Source organism: Pelophylax lessonae (genome assembly GCF_965119305.1).
Source record: "Pelophylax lessonae genome assembly, chromosome: 13".
NCBI lineage: Eukaryota > Metazoa > Chordata > Amphibia > Anura > Ranidae > Pelophylax > Pelophylax lessonae.
Window position 1 is genome coordinate 134612867 of NC_138780.1, and position 22542 is coordinate 134635408.

Sequence of the window (22542 nt, forward strand, 5' to 3'; positions counted from 1 at the left end):
AACTCAGCATCATCATGGACGCTATCCCTGTTCATATGTCCTGGGCAGAAAGGAGGAAAAGGAGGAGCTTCAGCATCCCGAGGCTTCAGTTGTCACCAGCATCTCTCAGACTAGGGTAAAATAGCTCCCGTGAAATCATCTGGCAACACAAACATGGCCGTCAACTGGAGACCAGCCAGACTAAGGGAAAATGTCCCCCGTCAGCTACAAACACTGAAGCATGCTGCCAGGATCTTTCCTGCGCCCTCTGCAAGGGGACCCCGGGGACCCCCCGAAGGTAGGACACACATTTGAGGGGAGATTCTGATGTGCACTCTGCCCATACTGCAAACAGCAGGGCATGCCCCTAGGAGTCTCCTACACTGGGACCCCTCCAGACTACCAGAGCAGGACACACACTATCCCAGGACCCTTACAGAGTGGGGATAGCGGGGGAGACCCCAGGGGTCTCTGCTGCATTCTCTGCCCTGGGACCCCCACCAGACTCTAGGTCCAGACAGGGGGGAATGGGAATGGGGGAAGCCCAGCTCAGTGAGGGATTTATGGATGAGAGGAGGAAACCTGCAGGCAGGTCCGACCGTCCCTGGAGGTTACCCGCGTCCACCCCAAAGAAAACCACCAGAAGGGGAGAGGAGGGACTGTACTTACCCTTCCATGGTGCGGGTAACGCTCCAGACAAAACTCCTCGCCACTGAAGTAGAGGAGCTGTTGGTAAAGGGACCGCTGTGACTCAGACCCAAGCCCGGTCGTATGTGACCCTGCGAGACGTTTAACTCGCAGGCCAGCCTCTCTCTGCGAGGCTTTGGCGGGGGGACCATTGGATCTAGATTATCCAGCCGTCGCCCAGCTTGGCAGTTGATTGTAGATCTCCCGAGAGAAAACTAAAAATATGTAAGGAAAGAGAATTACTAGGAGCAGAGATCCCAGCCGGGAGCCTGGGTCCTTACTTCGGACTAGACAGAATAAAACTGATTACCTAGAGCAGGGAGGGGGGGTTATATACCAGCTGAGGACAGCCCATTGGCGTAGCCAGGTGTTTTTTGTTCTGCCTAGTCCTACTCCTGGAGGAGGCAATATAACCCACTAGTTATGATTTATGGAGCGTTGTGTCCGTCGATGAACGAAAGAGAAAGTATATTTCCTGGTTCTTCTGGAACGCTTCATCAGAAGGAGTACAGGGGTAAGTATTTTGTACAGAATGTTGCAGCAACATTTCGTAAAAACTCTTTAAAATGGCAGTCAGGTTGGCGACCACATCTCCATCCACAAAAAGTAGACAAAGTAGAGGGGAAGAAAGGGGGGACGCAAGAAGGAATAGGGCCTCATAAATAAGGTAGATATAAACCCTAAATTTATCCAAGTTTTGCCGTCATATGATGCCAATCAGCCAGATGATTTTGGCTTTGGGCTACATGTTGGTGGATGGAGACGTGGCCGCTGATCTCACTGCAATTTTGAAGATTTTATAATGTGTTGCTGCAACATATGTGCTGTACAAAACACTTACCTATGACCTCCCCCTTAAGAAGGTGGCCAGCAGGCGTGGGAAACATGTCAGGAAGTACTTCCATCAACATAGTTGAGAAGTGTTGACTTCATGCATATTGTGATACTGGACAGCCATATGCTAACTTAGTTTGATGCTTAGGAACTATTTACTAGAGTACATGTGATGTACAAGTGGCATACTGTATTGGAATAGTAATACTGTACTTAAGGTTTTTAAAAAAAAGTTTTTATATTTGAAACAAATAAAAATGAAATTGATTTTTTATAATGTGTTCTTGTATGGATAAGGAGTTAAAAAGTCCCCAAAAAGTTATTAATTCTGTGGTGGGTTTTTAATCTAGGTAATTAAAGAGATGTGGGTGCACTCCTTTGAGGTGATGTATTGAAGAACTTAAGCCCTGTATTATATACTGTACATTCAAAATATCTGGTATTTTACAATCTGTCCAGTTAAAATTTTAAACTGATGTGATGGTTTTTATTCTATAAATTGGTGATTATTCCTTTATTGTTTTGGGACCACTCAAAGATTGCGCAATAGATTACATTTTTATGGGGATTTTGCATTTAGTTTACATGGCCATCAGTGTACTAACACAATTTTAACCTAGACCTAGCACTGCTTTGTTCTTGTGCTAGATTATGCACCCAAAAGTGCTCTAAATCCTCGCTCTAAACTCTCCCACTAGGTGGCATGTTATCAATGACAGCTCAGATACTGGCTTTCGGCTAACTGCAAACATTGGGCTCCGTATTAAAAAGGTCTCCTGTGTCCGAGTATAGGCATCTTCAATTTTGTTTAGGTACAAGAATAACTAGTTAAATAGGCTGAAGAAACTAACATTTCCAACTTTTCACTTTTTAAATTTTTTGGTCTTTAAAAGTGTTTATATGGTGCAAATCATTCAATACACTATGTAACAGTTGTGCACCGCAGCCAGCGGTTTTCCTCCTTTAGGCACAAAAACATCTTTACAGTTGTGGTGTTCAGCTAACAGTCTGTGGAGGGCACTGCTGCCACGCAGGACTGGCTTGTGAGCAGTCTTTTCCCTATGGAAAGTGTGTCTGCATTACTGAAACCATATCTGGTACTGCTGGTTCTGTTTATTGCTTCACAGACATAACTAGTTCAAATTCGCAGTCCTGATTTCAGCAGAAATATATACAGAAATACATATTCAGCCTGCTGTTCAGAGAACAACCCAAGCAAGAAAAGAGAATGTAATCTAACTGGTTGCGAGCAAAGTTTTATAAGTTACCTGCATGTATCCAGAGCCTGCTCTTCCAATGTATCAGGGTAGATGACACATTCCTTGCCCTCTGGTGTATCCAATTCCTGTTTAAAAACTCCATCCTCACATGACATTAACCGAATAACACGGGGACGGGCAGGGCCACAATGAGGAACAAATGGGTCCTGCTACAGAAAAAAGTAAAAAAGTATGAAGAAAAAAAACTGTAAAGAATATTATTTAAAAGTATTTAAAGACAAATATTAGTTTTGGATAGAGTGCTAAAGTGTTAGCAACTTCTGTTAGTTTTAATTACCAATTGTGTCTTTACTGCGAAGATTTGCTCTCTTGATTTGCCCTGGTGACCATTGTCAGCAGGACAGAAAATTTTAATTTAGCCTTCGATCTGCAGTATTCGTTTTCTGCATGCAAAAGCCTCTATATATATACTATTATGTATTTAATACTAATTTGCCATTTAAAGAGGACTTGCCCTCCTCCTCCCCACTTAATAAACTGCCAATAAAATGTAGAAGTGTGTACATAAACAAGTATACTTACCAGTGTCTGACATTATTCAATTCCACCAGTTTTCATGCTGCCCTGGCCCCCACACTGCCATTTTAAAATTGATGTCATGAGAGTGGTCACAGCATGGTCGTACTGAGCATGCATAAGATGGAGTGCATGATGTGATGGGCCTCATCTTGCACATGCACAGTACAAAATCACATTGATCTGCTGTAAAGAAAACCTTCTACAGAGATCTGAGGGAAACATTTTTTTACCATTAAACAAGTGTAAATTTGGATGGCGCATGTGCAAGATGAGGAGCATGATGTAATGTGCTTCATCTTGCACGTGTGCAGTATTACAAAACTGTGAGATCTTGCAGTTTAGTTATGAGATCTCCCTGCATGCTTTTAAAGAAACTAGTGTTAAATGATTTCACATCAGAGATGCATGCTGATGTGAATTTTAGTGAAAGGAGGGGGGGGGTTGAAGGTTTACTGTAAAGAACAAGTTCAGTTCTATTTAAAACACAGTCCCTCCCTTTCCCTTAGAGCCAGGTCACACCATAGAAACGCAGTCCGGATGTGTCCCGGATGCTTTTCTGCAGGGCGCGTTGTTGATGCTGTCCAGTGCATTTTTCCCCCTCTCTTTTCTTAACCTTAAGACATGTGTGTTCCGGTGCGTTTTTGATGCATTTTACCATGTTCCAGTACAGTCCAGTTCCAGATCCAATCCAAATTGTATTTTTGACTTCCTTAAAATCCATTTCATTGATGTTCATTGACGGACACAGCTCCTGATTCTTAACCATAGGGTTATACTGCCCACTAAAGGAGTAGGACACTACTTGACAAAAACTTGACTATGCCTATGGACAGCCCCAGGCGGTATACACGCACTCTCAGCTATAGGCACTCAGTTTTGTTACAAGTAGTGTCAGAAGAAAGCCAACTCCACAGAGGGGTGGATGCTGTGTCCGTCAATGAACATCAGAGAAATGGATTTTACAGTAAGTCAAAAATCCCATTTTCTCTTTCGTTCATTGACAAACACAGCTCTTGATTCTTCTTAACCATTGAGACGTCCCAAAGCAGTGTTAAACATGACAGGTGGGAAATACATCAGAGAAAAAAAAATTCCCAAAGCTAACCATAGCCAATCAGGTAACATAGAGCTCTACCATAAACAACTGGAGCTCACCTGAAAAACAATACATCCTCAAAGAGGACCTGGTACTCTTAAACAGCAGCCTGCAAAACCTTACGGCCAAAAGAAGCATCCGCAGATGCCAACACATCCACTTTATAAAAACGTTGTAAAAGAGTGCACCAACGACCAGGTGGCCGCCTGCGTCACTGACGCCTGATGATGGAAGGCCCAGGAGGCACTAAGTGCCCTAGTAGAGTGTACCTTGACAGGGAAAGGAGGAACCTGACCCTTGATGGCATAGGCCTGAATCACTGTCTGATCCATCTGGAAATGGTCGCAGAGGAAGCAGACAACCCTTTATGAGGCCCATCCGTGAGCGCAAAGAGTCTGACTTCCTGAAAGACCCCGTAACTGCCAGGTACACCCTGATTGCCTGGACCCCATCCAAGGCATGCAAGGAAATTTCCTTTTGATGTTTAGGCCTGGGAAACAGGGAAGGCAACACAATGTCTTCAGTCAAATGAAGTCAGAGACCACCATAGGAAGGAATGACAGACAGGGGTAAAGCACCTCCTTATCCTTGTGAATCACCATAAGGGGAACAAAAGGATAACGCCACCAGTTCCTTTCTGCCTCGATCCTGCACAGGAGTCGTGGCAGGAGTTCGAGAGGACTGGAACGAATCGGCAGCCCACCTTAGAATTCCAAGAAAGATACATATACACAACGTTCGACCTGCGCCAGTGAAAGAGTCAAGTACATTCAATCTTATGAAAAAAGTTTCAACTGTGGTTGTAGGTAGTCTTTTAAGGAGGTATGCAGGATAGTTCACCTTAGAATTCCGGCTATTAACCAAGCCGCCAGGACACTTCTTGTGCCCCTTTGGTGATGACAGACCACAGCAAGTCTGATCGCTTGGAGTTCCAGTACATTAATCGGCAGTCTGGACTCTGCCAGAGTCCAGCCCACCTAAGACCCATCTGTGCTGAGGACGCCTCCCCACCCGGACAGGCTGGCATCCGTGGCGACAACCGTCCAGTACAGGGGAGAAGGATTTTCCCTGTCGAAGTGCCGGAGAACAAAGCCACCTCTAGAGACCGTGGATCCTTTTTCCATTTTACCAGAATCTCTTTTGCAGAGATCTTGTGTGGAACTGTGCAAACAGACTGCCTCGAAGGTGGACACCATCAGGCCCAGCACTCGCAGGCAAGCCAGGAGGCATGACCATCTGCTGAACAACAGAAGCTGAATTGTCTCCTGCGATGTCTGAAGTTCTTTCAGAGGAAGAAACAGAGGTCCCCATAATAGGAAATAGCTACCCCCCAACGGAGGCACCCGACTCGGCCACATGGCCTAGTAGGCCTAAATTATTGTCTGCGCCCAGCCGCCTGGACACAGCCGGCCACCCAGGGGCAGTGGAGGGCGGATGCCCAAACAAGAGGCAGTGGCTTCAGCCACCCTCACAGGGGCCACCCCAGATAGTTTCTGACCAGTAGGCCGCAAACCTAAATTTTTGGCCGGATCCGGCCACGTGAGGCGCAAACCCGCAGATGCCAAACCATCAGCTCCCCCAGCCCAACAGCCACCGCAAGAAGCCCAGAGGACAACCTTGCCCTAGTCACCAACTTCTAGGGTGGCAGGGAACCCTACTCAACCCCCCGTTGCGCACCAGGAAAAACCAGATCAGCAGTAACTCCAACAAGCCCCCTTTAGAGCATGTGGCAAAAGCCAGCTCATAACCTCACCCAGGGAGGAGGGGGGGTCCGAAAGACCCACAGTGACCACCAAAAGTTTAGGGGGGCTGAAGGGGGGGGGGGAGAAAGGGAACCCGGGGGTCCCACCATACCAGGGAGGGGCCCATGTCCACCCCAAAACCTCCAGGAGTAGAGGGGGAACAGTCTGGCAATTGATTGTAGATTCTCACAGGAGCACAATAACAAAGATAGAAAAAAGAAAAAAAACTTAAAAAGAAAAAAAATCGCCAGGACCATAGATCCCAGCAAGGAACTAGGTCCTAACTCATGACTAACTCCTGACTAGGCAGAAAAAACTGAGTGCCTATAGCTGAGAGTGGGTGTATACCCCCTGGGACTGCCTATGGGCGTAGTCAAGCTTTTTCCTGCCTAGTGTCCTACTCCTGTAGCGGGCAGTATAACCCGATTAAGAAGAATCAGGAGCTGTGTCCGTCAATGAACAAAGGAGAACTGCAGCATGTTCTACTTTTTGTTCTGGAAATGGAACGCACAGGATCAGGCAACACTGGTGTAAACCATTCTTATGAAAACCATATAACCTACTATCCATGCGTTTTTGATGCGGAAACAAAAACGGACTTGACTGTATGTGGTGTGAACCGGACTTCAATGTAAAATGGAGTACAAGCCTGGCACGTGTTAATTTTTGGAGCAGAAACCCCAGGTACTAGAATCCAGAACTCGGTAAGTATGCGACCAAGAAAGGAGGAGGGTGGGTTACATCTGCCCAGCTTAACCCTCCTCTTATGTTAGCTTTCTGTTACAATCCATGATGTTAAAGGGTCAGCTTTGACCCGTGTCTTAAATCAGCCATAAAATACCCTCTGAACAATTATTTATCATGCAATTTGTTTCTTACCTCTTGGTTACCTTGTTAGGCTTCTTTATCCTTGAAAAGATTGGTTTTAATATTTTTAGTGTGACCCCTTAGACCTTTCTTTTGATAGCATACCTCTCATTTTCAAATTTAAAAAATGGTAAAATAAACCAGCAACTCTTAAATGTATTGGTCCTATGTTTCTTTACTTTATTTAGAGAAGCAGACAAGCAGGCAAAGAGATAGGCCCCTCCCTAACTACAGCTCACAGGGTTGAGAGGTGATTGGCTGTCAGTGTTACTAAGCAGAGAGAGTGTTTATGATTTCAGTTTTGGCACTTATTAGTGTCCTATAATCCTATTTTATAACTGGGTCAGAATTGACCCTAACACCATAAACGTCTTAATTTTCACCACAGTATTTTATAATTTAGTGAAAAGGATTATTTTTCTATTACATTGTTTAAATAGAGGTTCCTGACAAAGTAAAAAAAATCTTGATGCAATAAACAAATTTATGTGATACTTATAGACATTCAAAACCTGAAAACGGGTCGGTTCTGACCCTAACACAAGAGGAGGGTTAAGAAGAAAAAGGGGGAAAGGCAAGGACATTTTCAAAATGATAAAGTCCTAGAAAACAAAGTAAAACTTGGATCAGAAGGGTGCGCAGAAGAGGCGCTTTGCTTAGACAAGGCATTTAAAATTTTTTAAAGACTAATAGATTAATTTTGCCTTTAAATTTAATATAGTACATGATACAAAGTTTTCTAAGATGTCATTTTAAAGATAGCTTGCCTACTATTTACAAACACAGCACTATAATATGTGTGCTACACCTGTGCACATTTATCACCATACTAGCCTGTGCATTTGAATCAAGTAACTTTGCCTCATGGTGCTCTAGAAGGTCATCAGATGGAGAGAAAGACTCCAGCTGGCGGAGATCAAGCATCGACTTCACTGTCATTTCAAGGTTTCCAGGCTGGGACCAGCGGACACGCTGTCTTCGTGTCTTTTCAAGAGAGTCTGAACGCTGGGCAATGCAAGCCTCCTTCCCCTTGAGATAGAAAAGAAAATTACTAGCAACTTTTAAGCACTTAGCAATTTTGCTGATTTGTATTTTAAGACTTGCATATCAAACTATCAATATTACTTTTGTTTAGGGGTCGACCGATTATCGGCACGGCTAATTATTGGGGGCCGATATTCAAATTTTTTATATAATTGGTATTGGGCACAACCTTACCGATATTAACCCCCCTCTGCCGCAGCGACCATCTTTTCAGGACCCACTATGTCATCGGCCCAGGTAGAAGAAGCCAGGACTCAGAGAGTTTGCAGTGCACTGCAGGCTTCTTCTATCCGGATAGGGAAAAGACCGCCACCCCCTCGCCTCAGACAATGCACGCCACGGAGCAGCGGAACTGGACCAGAGAGGACATGCCAGCCAGCCACCCACAGCAGGGTTCCAGCAAGCCACCCACCCACAGCAGGGCGCCAGTCACCCACCCACCCACAGCAGGGTGCCAGCCAGCCAGCCACAGCAGGGTGTCAGCCATTCAGCAGGGTGCCAGACAGCCACCAACAGCAGGGTGCCAGCCAGCCAGCCCACAGCAGGGTGCCAGCCAGCCAGCACACCGCAAGGTACCAGCCAGCACACAGCAGGGTGCCAGCCAGCCACCCATCAGTTTTCATGCAGGTATGGTGTGAAAAACGAGCCCTAATGTTTAAGAATTAAACATTAACATGTTCAGTTTATACCAGATTTGTGATGATAATTGTGTTGATTTTTCAAAACATTCAATGTACAGAATACCGACACCTGATTTCGGCTATTGGCCTGAAAGGTGGCTGAAAAATCAGTATCAGCCCTGAAAAAACGATATCGGTCGACCCCTACTTTTGTGTATTACCAAATTACTATAAAAATGCATGAGATACAATATACTGCTATTATATGCAGCCATAAAAGAAACATTCACTGTAGGTACAATATAACACACGCACCATACAAGCTAGTGGGGTAAATTAAAAGAGACCTAAAGAAGGCAGGAAGAACTCCAGGAATTGTTGCACTTTTAAACATGTGCTGACTTATAGGGGGGTTAAGTCCAATGAGGTGTATTCCACTTTGTGGACGTATTTACTGAGTGACGTTTGCAGCCACTTTGCCTATCTATCCCTTCCTCTTGCCCAATCATGGAAGGCTTTGTGTTTAATTAGCCCATTCACAAAATACAATGTGTTCTGTGCAGAAGGAAGGGGCGAGACAGTGTAGCAGCTGTATAGCAGAGTGCCGGGAGTATAGCAATAGCCACATTCCCGATACTCAAAAATCTAAAAATGATAAATAAAAGAGATAACGCTTAAAAGCTTTGTTAAATTTAAGCCAGCAATTTTTTTAAAAAGCAAATCAGTTCCTGGAGTAGCAAGAACTAGTACATTTCCTAGCATGTAACTGTGCTTAAGCGCTTTTTTTCTGTAGCTTCTAATCTCTGCAGTGAGAGATCATCTGGGCACTGCCCCCTCTGACAGTTAGTCTCATGAAATTAGGAGTGAGATTTGGTAATGTCGTCCACACTTTGGCAGAACATACAGTGGGTACGGAAAGTATTCAGACCCCCTTAAATTTTTCACTCTTTGTTATATTGCAGCCATTTGCTAAAATCATTTAAGTTCATTCTTCTTCCTCATGAATGTACACATAGCACCCCATACTGACAGAAAAACACAGAATTGTTGACATTGTTGCAGATTTATTAAAAAAGAAAAACTGAAATATCACATGGTCCTAAGTATTCAGACCCTTTGCTCAGTATTTAGTAGAAGCCCCCTTTTGATCTAATACAGCCAGGAGTCTTTTTGGGAAAGATGCAACAAGTCTTTCACACCTGGATTTGGGGATCCTCTGCCATTCCTCCTTGCAGATCCTTTCCAGTTCTGTCAGGTTGGATGGTAAACGTTGGTGGACAGCCATTTTTAGGTCTCTCCAGAGATGTTCATTGGGTTTAAGTCAGGGCTCTGGCTGGGCCATTCAAGAACAGTCACGGAGTTGTTGTGAAGCCACTTCTTCGTTATTTTAGCTGTGTGCTTAGGGTCATTGTCTTGTTGGAAGGTAAACCTTCGGCCCAGTCTGAGGTCCAGAGCACTCTGTAGAAGGTTTTTGTCCAGGATATCCCTGTACTTGGCCGCATTCATCTTTCCCTCGATTGCAACCAGTCGTCCTGTCCCTGCAGCTGAAAAACACCCCTACAGCATGATGCTGCCACCACCATGCTTCACTGTTGGGACTGTATTGGACAGGTGATGAGCAGTGCCTGGTTTTCTCCACACATACCGCTTAGAATTAAGGCCAAAAAGTTCTATTTTGGTCTCATCAGACCAGAGAATCTTATTTCTCACCATCTTGGAGCCCTTCAGGTGTTTTTTAGCAAACTCCATGCGGGCTTTCATGTGTCTTACACTGAGGAGAGGCTTCCGTCGGGCCACTCTGCCATAAAGCCCCGACTGGTGGAGGGCTGCAGTGATGGTTGACTTTCTACAACTTTCTCCCATCTCCTGACTGCATCTCTGGAGCTCAGCCACAGTGATCTTTGGGTTCTTCTTTACCTCTCTCACCAAGGCTCTTCTCCCCCGATAGCTCAGTTTGGCCGGACGGCCAGCTCTAGGAAGGGTTCTGGTCGTCCCAAACGTCTTCCATTTAAGGATTATGGAGGCCACTGTGCTCTTAGGAACCTTAAGTGCAGCAGAAATCTTTTTGTAACCTTGGCCAGATCTGTGCCTTGCCACAATTCTGTCTCTGAGCTCTTCAGGCAGTTCCTTTGACCTCATGATTCTCATTTTCTCTGACATGCATTGTGATCTGGAAGGTCTTATATAGACAGGTGTGTGGCTTTCCTAATTAAGTCCAATCAGTATAATCAAACACAGCTGGACTCAAATGAAGGTGTAGAACCATCTCAAGGATGATCAGAAGAAATGGAAATATATAGGAGTGTCACAGCAAAGGGTCTGAATACTTAGGACCATGTGATATTTCAGTTTTTCTTTTTTTAAAAAATCTGCAACAATGTCAACAATTCTGTGTTTTTCTGTCAGTATGGGGTGCTATGTGTACATTCATGAGGAAGAAGAATGAACTTAAATGATTTTAGCAAATGGCTGCAATATAACAAAGAGTGAAAAATGTAAGGGGGTCTGAATACTTTCCGTACCCACTGTATACTAAAAGTGGCACAGGATTTGATAATGTGACTACTATGCTGCTCACTGTTCCCCTGATGGTTTGCTGGAAAGAAGCTCTACCTGAGAACTAGAAGTACAAACATCTCCCTGTTCTGCTTTATTCATTATTTCTGTGGATCTATAAATCTCTTGCGGCTTCCTGATCTTTACCCCAACAGTTAAGGGGCAGCTTTGACATAAGGAGATAAAACTCTGCCTTTGGTTGCTTACACACTGAAACATAGCGTGGAAAAAGGCAGAGGGAAGGCAAAGAGAAGAAGAGAGCGAAAGGGAAGGAACGCGAGAGCAAAAACTGAATTTATTCATGTGCTTTGTGAACAGTTTACCACATGCGTTTGTCTGATCACTCCAATTGAACACTTTCGAATACATTCTTACAGAACAAGCTATTCATACAATGAGCACAATTCTACTGATCATGAATTTTTAATCAACCACAAAATCCCACTATATCTACCACTTAAATAATGGCTAACACTAAGAGTCTGGAGACTTACCCTCTTCATTTCCCAGTAAGATCCACTTCTTTTAAATGAGTCAGCAATATTTGGGGGCTTTTCCAAATCTAAAACATTAAATTAATAATTAAAAAAACTAGAAATATAAAGTCTAAAACGCTGTATACTGAGAAAATGTAACCTTTCTCCACTTAATTAAAAACTATAATTTTTAGATTTCAAGACACAGGATGCTTTTATAACCTTAGTGTATGTTAGTAGAGGACAATAAAATTAGAACAAGGAAAACTTAAAAAGGAAACATATCACCAAACTGCGATGATAAACCTAATAAAGATATACCTATAAGTGCAGATGATATTTACATAAATATAAAACAATGTTATATTGATAAAGTGACAGATAAGTCCTTTCACAAAAAAAAAAAAAAAAAAAAGTGAAGCCAACCGAATGTTCCTTTAACTGTAATATGAAATAGTGCCTTGATGTGAAACAGATATTGCTTTAAAGTGCTGGGTGCATCACCACCCTGCCCTTGCGATAAGAAATGGCCGCTTACTAAACCCATCGATCCAAAAGGATCAAATTGGCATATGGCTGTAAAGCCACCATATGGACCACTCTCTAAGACACAAGAGATCTCAGGTTCCCGGCTCACAAAATGTTCAGAGTTAAAACAATAGGGAGGCCTTTTAGTGCATTATCATTTAAAACCAAAAACTTTTAATGAAACAATGCACTTACAGAGTAGTAACTTGTATGTTAGAAAACTACCATGTCAGCATGGACGCCTGCTGCGTGGTCTGTGCATCCTAGCGTCACCGCTGGCTCCACCGGTCCATAAGGAACGGTGGCTTTACAACTGAGATATTCCAGATGCGCATTTGATCCTTTTTATTTATTTTTTTTTTAAAGGACTTAATCTGTCACTTTATCAATCCAACATTGTTTATATTTATGTAAATATTATCTGCACTTATATGTTTATTATCGCAGAGTGGAGATGAGTTTCATTTTTAAACACACACCACTATATGTGTCACAATTGATTGTATGTATTGCTATAGCATTGATCACTGTGCATTACGAGAGACAGCGCACTTTTCCACTATAACATTGTTACTTCCTAGTTTTCAGAGAATTCACTGGTGCTGCAGTCTAGGTATTTGATAGGCTAACCGCAACCCTAGAAAATAATATAAGGGAAACGTAACATGACATGGCCTAACTGAATTAAACTCATTGCCTTACTTGTGATCTCCTCATCGCTCCCTTCATCAATCCCTTCTTTGTCGCTGTCAGATGACAGTGCAGGAACTGGACACATCACTGCAATAGTTTCTCTTCTGGGAATTTAAAAATAATCCAGTTACCCAACATATCTAGGCTACCACTAGAAGATGTACTACAGTATATCTGCAGCAAAGGTTAAAAACATACTATGAATATCAGAAAAAATATAATGAGATAATTGAAAGGCTTGCTCCAAGTCTGCTTTAAAGTGGTTGTAAACCTCTGACATGAAATATGAACAAAACATATCTTTCTATAGTGTGTGCTTGTCTCAATCCAGAGCATTAAAGTGTCATTTTAATCTGCATGAGTCACTTCTGACACATTTTCCTGACACAGAGTTAAAAAGACGACAGGGGATGGTTCCCAGCACACAGCCTGTGATGGACAATCTCAGCTCTGTTCCTGTATGAAGGGTGTGTGTCTCTTCCCTCCGATCAGCTCTCAAAGCTCCCTTCATAGAGTTCTGCAGAGTGTAATTTCAGCTTCTCCTGCTTTCTGAAAGCTCAGACAAGCTGTAGAATTTCTATGCTTTAAACAGCTCTAAAGAAGAGAAGAATGAAGATAAACAGGTACAGTTTATGTAGGAAGATTTGTTTCATCTCTTTGTATCATCTGAGGCCAGTCACCTCACTGGGTATACAGTATGTGAGGATTTACAACCACTTTAAGTGTGGTTTCTATGAGAAGATAAAAGTAGAAGTATAGATAAAGCTTTCTTTTTAATTTTGGATAGAGGAAAGGAGGGTTATAATCCCTGTCAGATGTTTTTCACTATCTGTGTCCCATTTGGAGATTTCCCTTCACTTCCTGTCTCATAGCCAAACAGGAAGTGAGAGGAAATCCCTGCAGATTAAATGGAAGGTGTGCTCTCACTGTGTCCCTAAATACGAGTGCCACATCCCGATATGAGAAGCATATTTGAGAATTCCCCTTGGGGTGGGACTTTGGAGGTCACTCAAAAGATATACAAAAAATTGTATTTAAATATATATTGGTTTTATTACAAAAATAATAGAAAGTGAGCATATACAAATAACATTGAAAGCTATTAAAATTACTGGCAAAACTGATATTGATGTGGGGGTGTGCAAATCACTCAACCAATTATTCCAAGCAAGATCCGACGTTTCAAGGTAAGAACCTCTTCTTCAGGGATTTTTTGGGGAATAATTTTATCTGTAAGTATTGAAGAAATATATCAAAGCAAACAAGCAGTTGTTGATAATAACAAAGTATTCATATAAACATGTTTTTGAGTATAAACATACGTTCATTTATAGAACAACATTGTAAGTAAAAACGTTATATACACTTACATGGTTGAAAGATGCATGGACACCACAATTGTTTTGCCATAGGTTAAAAACATGGAACATTAGCAACACCCACAGAGATCATCGTCAGCCTTGTCTATAGGTGGGAGGTTTGGTATTTGGAGTGGATCCAATAAAGAATATAGCATGTGGTGGAAGGTGTGCAGACCAGAGGGGGCCCAAATTGCTCCAGCTGGAGTCCAAATTGGCTCAACCAAGGGGGCGGGGGTCAGTCACAGTAATGCTGTAAATAGCAAGGAAATGCAATGAATAAAACGTAAAAGGTAAAAATAAAATCCAAAAATGTTTGTTTTGTCTGGGTACAACGTATAAAGAGTACAATGACACAGCAAAACCAAAAATATGCACGTATATACAAATACTGCATGTATAGGAGGCAATAGCTATTGCCTCCTATACATGCAGTATTTGTATATACGTGCATATTTTTGGTTTTGCTGTGTCATTGTACTCTTTATACGTTGTACCCAGACAAAACAAACATTTTTGGATTTTATTTTTACCTTTTACGTTTTATTCATTGCATTTCCTTGCTATTTACAGCATTACTGTGACTGACCCCCGCCCCCTTGGTTGAGCCAATTTGGACTCCAGCTGGAGCAATTTGGGCCCCCTCTGGTCTGCACACCTTCCACCACATGCTATATTCTTTATTGGATCCACTCCAAATACCAAACCTCCCACCTATAGACAAGGCTGACGATGATCTCTGTGGGTGTTGCTAATGTTCCATGTTTTTAACCTATGGCAAAACAATTGTGGTGTCCATGCATCTTTCAACCATGTAAGTGTATATAACGTTTTTACTTACAATGTTGTTCTATAAATGAACGTATGTTTATACTCAAAAACATGTTTATATGAATACTTTGTTATTATCAACAACTGCTTGTTTGCTTTGATATATTTCTTCAATACTTACAGATAAAATTATTCCCCAAAAAATCCCTGAAGAAGAGGTTCTTACCTTGAAACGTCGGATCTTGCTTGGAATAATTGGTTGAGTGATTTGCACACCCCCACATCAATATCAGTTTTGCCAGTAATTTTAATAGCTTTCAATGTTATTTGTATATGCTCACTTTCTATTATTTTTGTAATAAAACCAATATATATTTAAATACAATTTTTTGTATATCTTTTGAGTGACCTCCAAAGTCCCACCCCAAGGGGAATTCTCAAATATGCTTCCCTGCAGATTAAGGGAATCCCTTGGGGACTTCCAGGTCACCAGAACTAGTGTCTCTATTGGAAGATTTCCCCTCTATTACTTTTCTGGGGACAACCCAAAATGTATTTTCTTTCAATGATAATGGGAAAAAGGAAAAATATCCATAACCATGGAAAATATCCATAATGGGCACAGACAGCAATAAAAACTGACAGGTGTTCTCATCCCTCTCCATTCTATCCAAAGCTAAAAAGAAAAAAAAAAAGTTTTAGTCAGACATCATCAGGGGTCCACCTATCATTTGCTGATTAAAAATGTTGGGCGGGACTTCCGGGACACGTCACTTACGGTCTTTAGAGCACAGGTGGAGTGCAAATTGGCGCTTTCAGTTTCCATGGAATGCCTGATTACTTTTTATTGATACAAGTGCATTTTTTACATATTTTTTAATAGATTTGGACATAGTACACTATGAAAGGTTCCTCTAATGTTTTCCCTTTGTGAATGACCCATACACAGAGCAGGAGCGCTATTAATTACATGGTGGAGTCCATTTATCCATGTGTACAGAATGCCAGAGTAGATAAACAGAAAGTTGAGTAAGAATTCCATGGTCGTGTATGAGATGTGCCAGGTGGGAATGCTTTTAAGTGTATTGTAACTTCCTTTCGGAAAAGGGGTCACATATTTCCGGTGAATGCGGTGTGCTTCTGTTTGGGGAAGAGGAAGAACACTATTTTCCTTGGTGTCACCTTTTCATTACTTTTGGATTTATCTGCACTGGGCACCATGTTTGAATATTCAATATGGGCTCTTAAGTGTGTAGCACAAATTGCATATATTTTTTGTTTTTGATGACGCATGGTTAGATTATATGTACTTTCATAAGAGCACAGTTCGGTTCCTAGTTTATGGTAGGATTTTTTTTACTAGTGTCAGGCTCATTTCTGTCTGACATCGGGCAGCTCTTATTATAGTTTGTATGTCATTGTTGTCAGTCGTTTAGTCTCGTCCGACTCTTCGGGACCTAATGAACCATAGGGCGCTAGGCTTTTCTGTCCTCCACTGCTTCCTGGAGCTTGCTTAACTTCATGTTCTAAGTTTCCATGATGCTATCTATCCATCTTGTTTTCTGTTGTCCTCTTCTTTTTCCTTCCATGTTTCCCAGCATCAGGGTCTTTTCCAATGTGTCCTCTCTTCGCATTAGATGGCCAAAGTGTTTGAGTTTCAGCTTCATGATCTGTCCTTCCAGTGAATATTCAGAGTTAATTTCATTCAGGATTGACTGGTTTAATCTTCTTGCTGTCCAAGGGACTTTCAAGAGTCTTCTCTAACATCATAGTTTAAAAGCATTAAATCTTCGGCATTCAGCCTTCCTTATGGTCCAAATTTCACAACCATCGGTTACTATTGGATATACCATAGCTTTGACTATATGGCACGTTGTTGGTAGGGTGATATCTCTGCATTTTATAATGTTGTCTGTTTGTCATTTCTTTCCTCCCAAGAAGAAAGTGTCTCTTCGTTTCATGGCTAGAATCACCGTCTGCAGTGATCTTGGAGCCTAGGAAGATAAAATCTGTCACTGTTTCCATTTCTTCTCCTATTTGCCAAGGAGTGATGGGGCCAGTTGCCATGATCTTAGTTTTCTTAATGTTCAATTTCAAGCCAGCTTTTGCACTCTCCTCTTTCACATTCATTAAGAGACTCTTTAGTTCTTCTTCCCTTTCTGCCATTAGTGTGGTATCGTCCTATCTCCAGTTGTTGATATTTGTTCCTGCAATCTTACTTCTGGCTTGTGATTCGTCGATCCTGGCATTCGGCATGATGTACTCTGCATACAAGTTAAATAAGTAGGATGACAATATACATCCTTGCTGCACTCCTTTCTCTATTTTGAGCCAGTCAGTTGTTCCATGTCCTGTTCTAACTGTTGCTTCTTGACCTGCATACAGGTTTTTCAGAAGACAGGTGAGGTGGTCTGCTATTCCCATTTCTTTCAGTATTTGCCACATCTTGTTGTGATCCACACAATCGAAGGCTTAACTGTAATCAATAAAAGCGGAAGTAGACTTTCTTCTGGAACTCCCTTGCTTTGTCCATGATCCAGCAAATGTTGGCAATTTGATCTCTAGTTCCTCTGCCTCTTCAAAATCCATCTTGTACTTGTGGTAGCTCTTGGTTCACATGCTGCTAAAGCGTAGCTTGTAGAATTTTCAGCATAACCTTGCTAGCGTGCGAGAGGAGTGCAATCATACGGTAGTTTGAACAATTTTTGGCACTGCCCTTCTTTGGTATTAAAATATAAACTGACCTCTTCCAGTCCTGTGACCATTGTTGAGTTTTCCAAATTTGTTGGCATATTGAGTGCAGCACTTATACAGCATCGTCTTTTAGGATTTTAAATAACTCAGCAGGGATACCATCACTTTCACTGGATTTATTAGCAATGCTTTCTAAGGCCCACTTGACTTCACTCTCCAGGATATCCGGTTCAAGGTCAGTGACTGCATCATCGTGGTTATATGGGACATTCAGATGTTTTTAGTATAATTCTTCTGTGTATTCTTGCCATCTCTGCTATATCTCTTCTTCTGTCAGGTCCCTGTCATTTTTGTCTATTATCGTGCACATATATATTGCGGTTTATTTACTAAAACTGGAGAGTGCAAAATCTGGTTAAGCTCTGCATAGAAACCAATCAGCTTCCAAATATTTTTGCCAAAGCTTAGTTTAACAAGCTGAAGTTAGAAGCTGATTGGCTACCATGCACAGCTGCACCAGATTTTACACTCACCGGTTTTAGTAAATCAACCGTACTGTGTCTATCTATCTATCTTGCTTAAAACTAATTAAAGGAACACTTTTTAGAGTATAGCATCAAGTCAGTTAAACTACTGGGATGATATTCTGGTCAGCTAAGTAGCAGAGTAGGTTGCCAATTAGTTTCATCTGCTTTGGTGTTAATGAAATTAACAACAGGTGCACTAGATGGGCAACAATGAGACAACCCTCAAAACAGGAATGGTTTAACAGGTGGAGGCCACTGAAATTTTTTCCCTACTCATCTTTTCGGACTGGTTTTCACTAGTTTTGCATTCCAACTCCTCCAGGTAGGCACATCAATTGATGTGCCATTGTCAGAAGGTTTGCTGTGTCTCCCAGCACAGTCTCAAGAGCATTGGTTGATTTTCCAGGAGACAGGCAGTTACTCTAGGAAGGCGGGACAGGGCCTTAGAAGGTCCTTAACCCATCAGCAGGACCGATATCTGTTCCTTTGTGCAAATAGGAAAAGGATGAGCATTGTCAGAGCCCTACAAAATGACCTCCAGCAGGCAACTTGTCTGAATGTCTCTGACCAAACAATCAGAAACAGACTTTATGAGGGTGGCCTGAGGGCCCAATGTCCTCTTAGTGGGCCCTGTGCTCACTGTCTGGCACCGTGGAACTCGATTGGCATTTGCCATTGAATACCAGAATTGGCAGGTCGACCACTGGCACTCTGTGCTTTTCACAGATGAGAGCAGGTTAACCCTGAGCACATGTGACAGATGTGAAAGGGTCTGGTGAAGCCGTGGAGAACGTTACCCTGCCTGTAACATCGTTCAGCATGACCAGTTTGGTGGTGGGTCAGTGATGGTTTGTGGAGGCATATACGTGGAGGGACACACAGACCTCTACACACTAGACAATGGCACCCTGACTGCCACTGGGAATCGGGATGAACTCCTTGGACTCATTGTCAAACCCTATGCTGGTGCAGTGGATTCTGGGTTAATCCAGGTGCACGACAATGACCGGTCTTATGAGAGTATGCAGCCAGTTCCTGGAGAATGAAGAAATTGATACCATCGAATGGCCCCCACACTCGCCTGACCTAAATCCAATAGAACGCATCTGAAACATTATGTTTCGGTCCATCCGACGCCACCAGGTTGCAAGTCTATTCAGGAGCTCAGTGATGCCCTGGTCCAGATCTGGGAGGAAATACCCCAGGACACCACCCTTCGTCTCATTAGGAGCAAGCCCCATCGATGTCAGGCATACATACAAGCACGTGGGGGCTAAACAAACTATTGACTACCGCTTTGAGTTGCTGCAATTAAATTTCAGCAAAATGGACTAGTCTGCTGCATAATTTTTTCACTTTGATTTTGGGGGTGTCCTTTAATTCAACCCTCTGTAGGTTTCAATTTTCAAGATGTGGCATCTTTTCTTTCCCAAAACATTATCCAGTTTATATCCGTATAGATATCGAGCATGATATTTTTCCCCACTGAGATCTGATTGGTTTTCAAAGAGTTCTTTAATTTTTTTAAGGAGTGTGTGTGTGTGTATACATCTCTCTACCTCTATAAATATATCTCTAAATCTCTATATCTATATATATTTTTGTCACATTTATATTGTGCTACACAGGTCCGTGGTATTTTAGATTGAGAAAATTGGAAACGAACCTGTTAAATAGGACAAACTACTAATTTCCATTTTACTTAAAAATTGGAAAATTGAATAAGAATGCAAGCTAGCAAAAACATTCAAGTATAATATCCAAAGTAGCAAATCTTCCAGTTGCTGTCCCATACCGTGCATTAGTTGTCTTGTGGGGTGTCGCTTTTTCTACGACCTTTCCACGCTGTCTCATTTCAGGCAGTCTTTGGCGCATACTGATGGTCATCTCAGAGCTGAGGCGCCAAATGAAAATGCAGCTGCAGAAATAAACCATTAATGGGCTTTAAGTGACAAAGTAAAGCATACCTTTAATCTATGTCAGTGTTTTTAAATACATTGACCCCAAGTGTCAGCATGCCTTTTTGGGGGCCCCAAATACAAAAGATTCCCAGCTAAAAGACAATTTGTACAAAGGCACTATGTATGTAATCCCAAAGACCTCCATACCTGTCTCCAGACACAGATATAAGGTGCTTGCAGTCATTGGTGAATTTCATTCCAGTCACAATCTCTGTGAAAAAAATTATAAACAGTTTAGTTGACATAACTGCATGCATTACAGATTTATTATTCAAGTTAAAACGAAAATGGAAAATTAAAGCAGTTTTGCAATTCACATTTTTAGGCAGATTTAGTATTGATTTCCCCCTTATCAGTGACACCTGGGACTGAGAACTATCAGCCATGCAAGGTATCAGCTGGTGGCTCTAAAAAGAGGACATTTTTCATGCACCTGCACTAAAATGACCTATTTATATGCACTATGGATAGGAAGAGATTAAATATATGGAAAAGTTATTACCTGAATGTCCAAACATGGTGGCCACACATTCTCCGGTAAAGAAGTCAAAGATTGATAGGTTTTTGTCGGAACAGCTAGTAGCAATGTAAAGTCCAGATGGGTCAGTCTGAACCTGGAGGAATTTAGAAGATTGCAGTTAAAAAAACCTGCCAAAAAACCCAGCTACAGAAAAAGATTTGTGGGGTGTATGTGATTTTTTTTTTAAAATAAAAAACATGTTCTACTTACCTGCTCTGCGTAATGGCTTTGCACAGAGCAGCCCTGTTCCTCCTCTCCTTGGGTCCTCTGCCAGCACTCCTGGCTCCGCCTCTTCTCCAAATGTCCTAACAGCAAGCCGCTTGCTATGGGGGCACTAGTGTGTGCTCGCTTCCAAGACCCGCTCTGTGTGTCCAAAAGACACATAGAACAGGTCTCAGCCTCACTCCTTCCTCACTGGCCATCATTGGCTCCCGCTGCTGTCCCTCAGCCAATGAGGGGGCAGAGACCCAGGAGAGCAGCCACATCGCTGGATTGCATAAACATCACTGAATTGTGATTGGGCTCATGTAAGTATTAGGGGGCTGCAGGTGGAGCTGCATACTGAAGGTTTTTTTTACCTTCATGCATAGAATGCATGAAGGTTAATAACCTTCATCCTTTAGGGACATGGTGTACCTAAACGATTACCACCACCTTGGTAAGGAGAGCCAATGAGGGCATAGAGAACATAATGAGCCAATGAGGGCATAGAGAACATAACCACCCAGCACCCTTGTGATGGCTTTTTAAAGCTAGGGGAACAAGGACATAACACTGTATTCAAAAAATGTATAACAAAAACCAATGAGTAGCGGAGCTTCTTTATGGTGCAGAGGCAAGGCCTCTTACTTATTCTGAGGAACCTGATTCAGACCAGTACAGGACTACTAGATCATAAATGAGTCAGTCAGCCTGTTAAACACACACATACATTACATATAAGTGGACATACGGATGTGCAAAGTAAAGGAAAAAAAAGTCCATCAAATCAATGCTGGCCAAAAAACAAGCAATAAATCCACAATGAGACACAACATTCCAACTTGACCATGTCATTGGTAGTCAGATTATTTCTTGGAATCTAAAACTAAGCTTAAAGTGAACATGTGCGAGTAAAAATACAGAAGCTATGATTGTGAACTGCAGATTTCAGGTTTGTCAGGAAACAAGTATGTAGGCAGAAAAGACTAAACACCTGCCAGCCCTGGAGCCTGCTATTAAGAAAAAAAGTCAGCACCTATATCTCTGTTTTCAAAGGTTTTCTTTGAACAATACTAAACATTCTAGAGCCAGATGTACATTCAGTTTCTGACTGATTTAATCACTTTCACCCCTTTTTTCAACGGGACAATAACACTCAAAATTCCAAATAAAGCATGAGTAACTAAGATGAAAAAGCACCAGTGACAGCGATAAGTCAATGAAACAGAGATGGATGGAGAAAGAGAGAGAGAAAATGATGTACACATACACACCGCATGCAATGCACAGCTATCATGGAAAAAAATCATTACTAGAGCTTGAAATTCCCTGCAGATCTGTGTCCAGTTTGCTGACTGTGCTTTAATGTCAGCAGTAAATAATGCTGGATTAGCATTTACTACCAAACAAGAAGCCAAAAAATCTATGACTGTCCTGGAAAATCCACTTAACGCTTTCATACTTGGTCAGTACACGTACAGTCCCTGGACAGAAGCATCATACATGGATTCTGGGCAAAGAAATAGCTTGGACATACAAAAATGTTTGTTGCAATGAGCTAGTTCATATTGGGAACAATTTAAATACAA

The 22542-nt window shown here is 42.1% G+C and overlaps 1 protein-coding gene across 5 annotated transcripts in view; it reads right to left on the reverse strand.

Annotated features, from left to right (window-relative positions):
- The window catches only part of MAPKBP1 (mitogen-activated protein kinase binding protein 1), a 288826-nt gene that overhangs the window by 27337 nt on the left and 238947 nt on the right, over positions 1–22542 (reverse strand). For all 5 annotated transcript variants that reach the window (XM_082275307.1, XM_082275308.1, XM_082275306.1 and 2 more), the window contains exons 18-24: positions 20735–20846; positions 20380–20443; positions 20067–20189; positions 12931–13025; positions 11719–11786; positions 7830–8033; positions 2769–2926 (exon numbers count right to left, since the gene is read on the reverse strand). In XM_082275307.1, coding sequence (XP_082131433.1) covers positions 2769–2926; positions 7830–8033; positions 11719–11786; positions 12931–13025; positions 20067–20189; positions 20380–20443; positions 20735–20846 — 824 coding nt within the window. The remainder of the gene's footprint in view (positions 1–2768; positions 2927–7829; positions 8034–11718; positions 11787–12930; positions 13026–20066; positions 20190–20379; positions 20444–20734; positions 20847–22542) is intronic.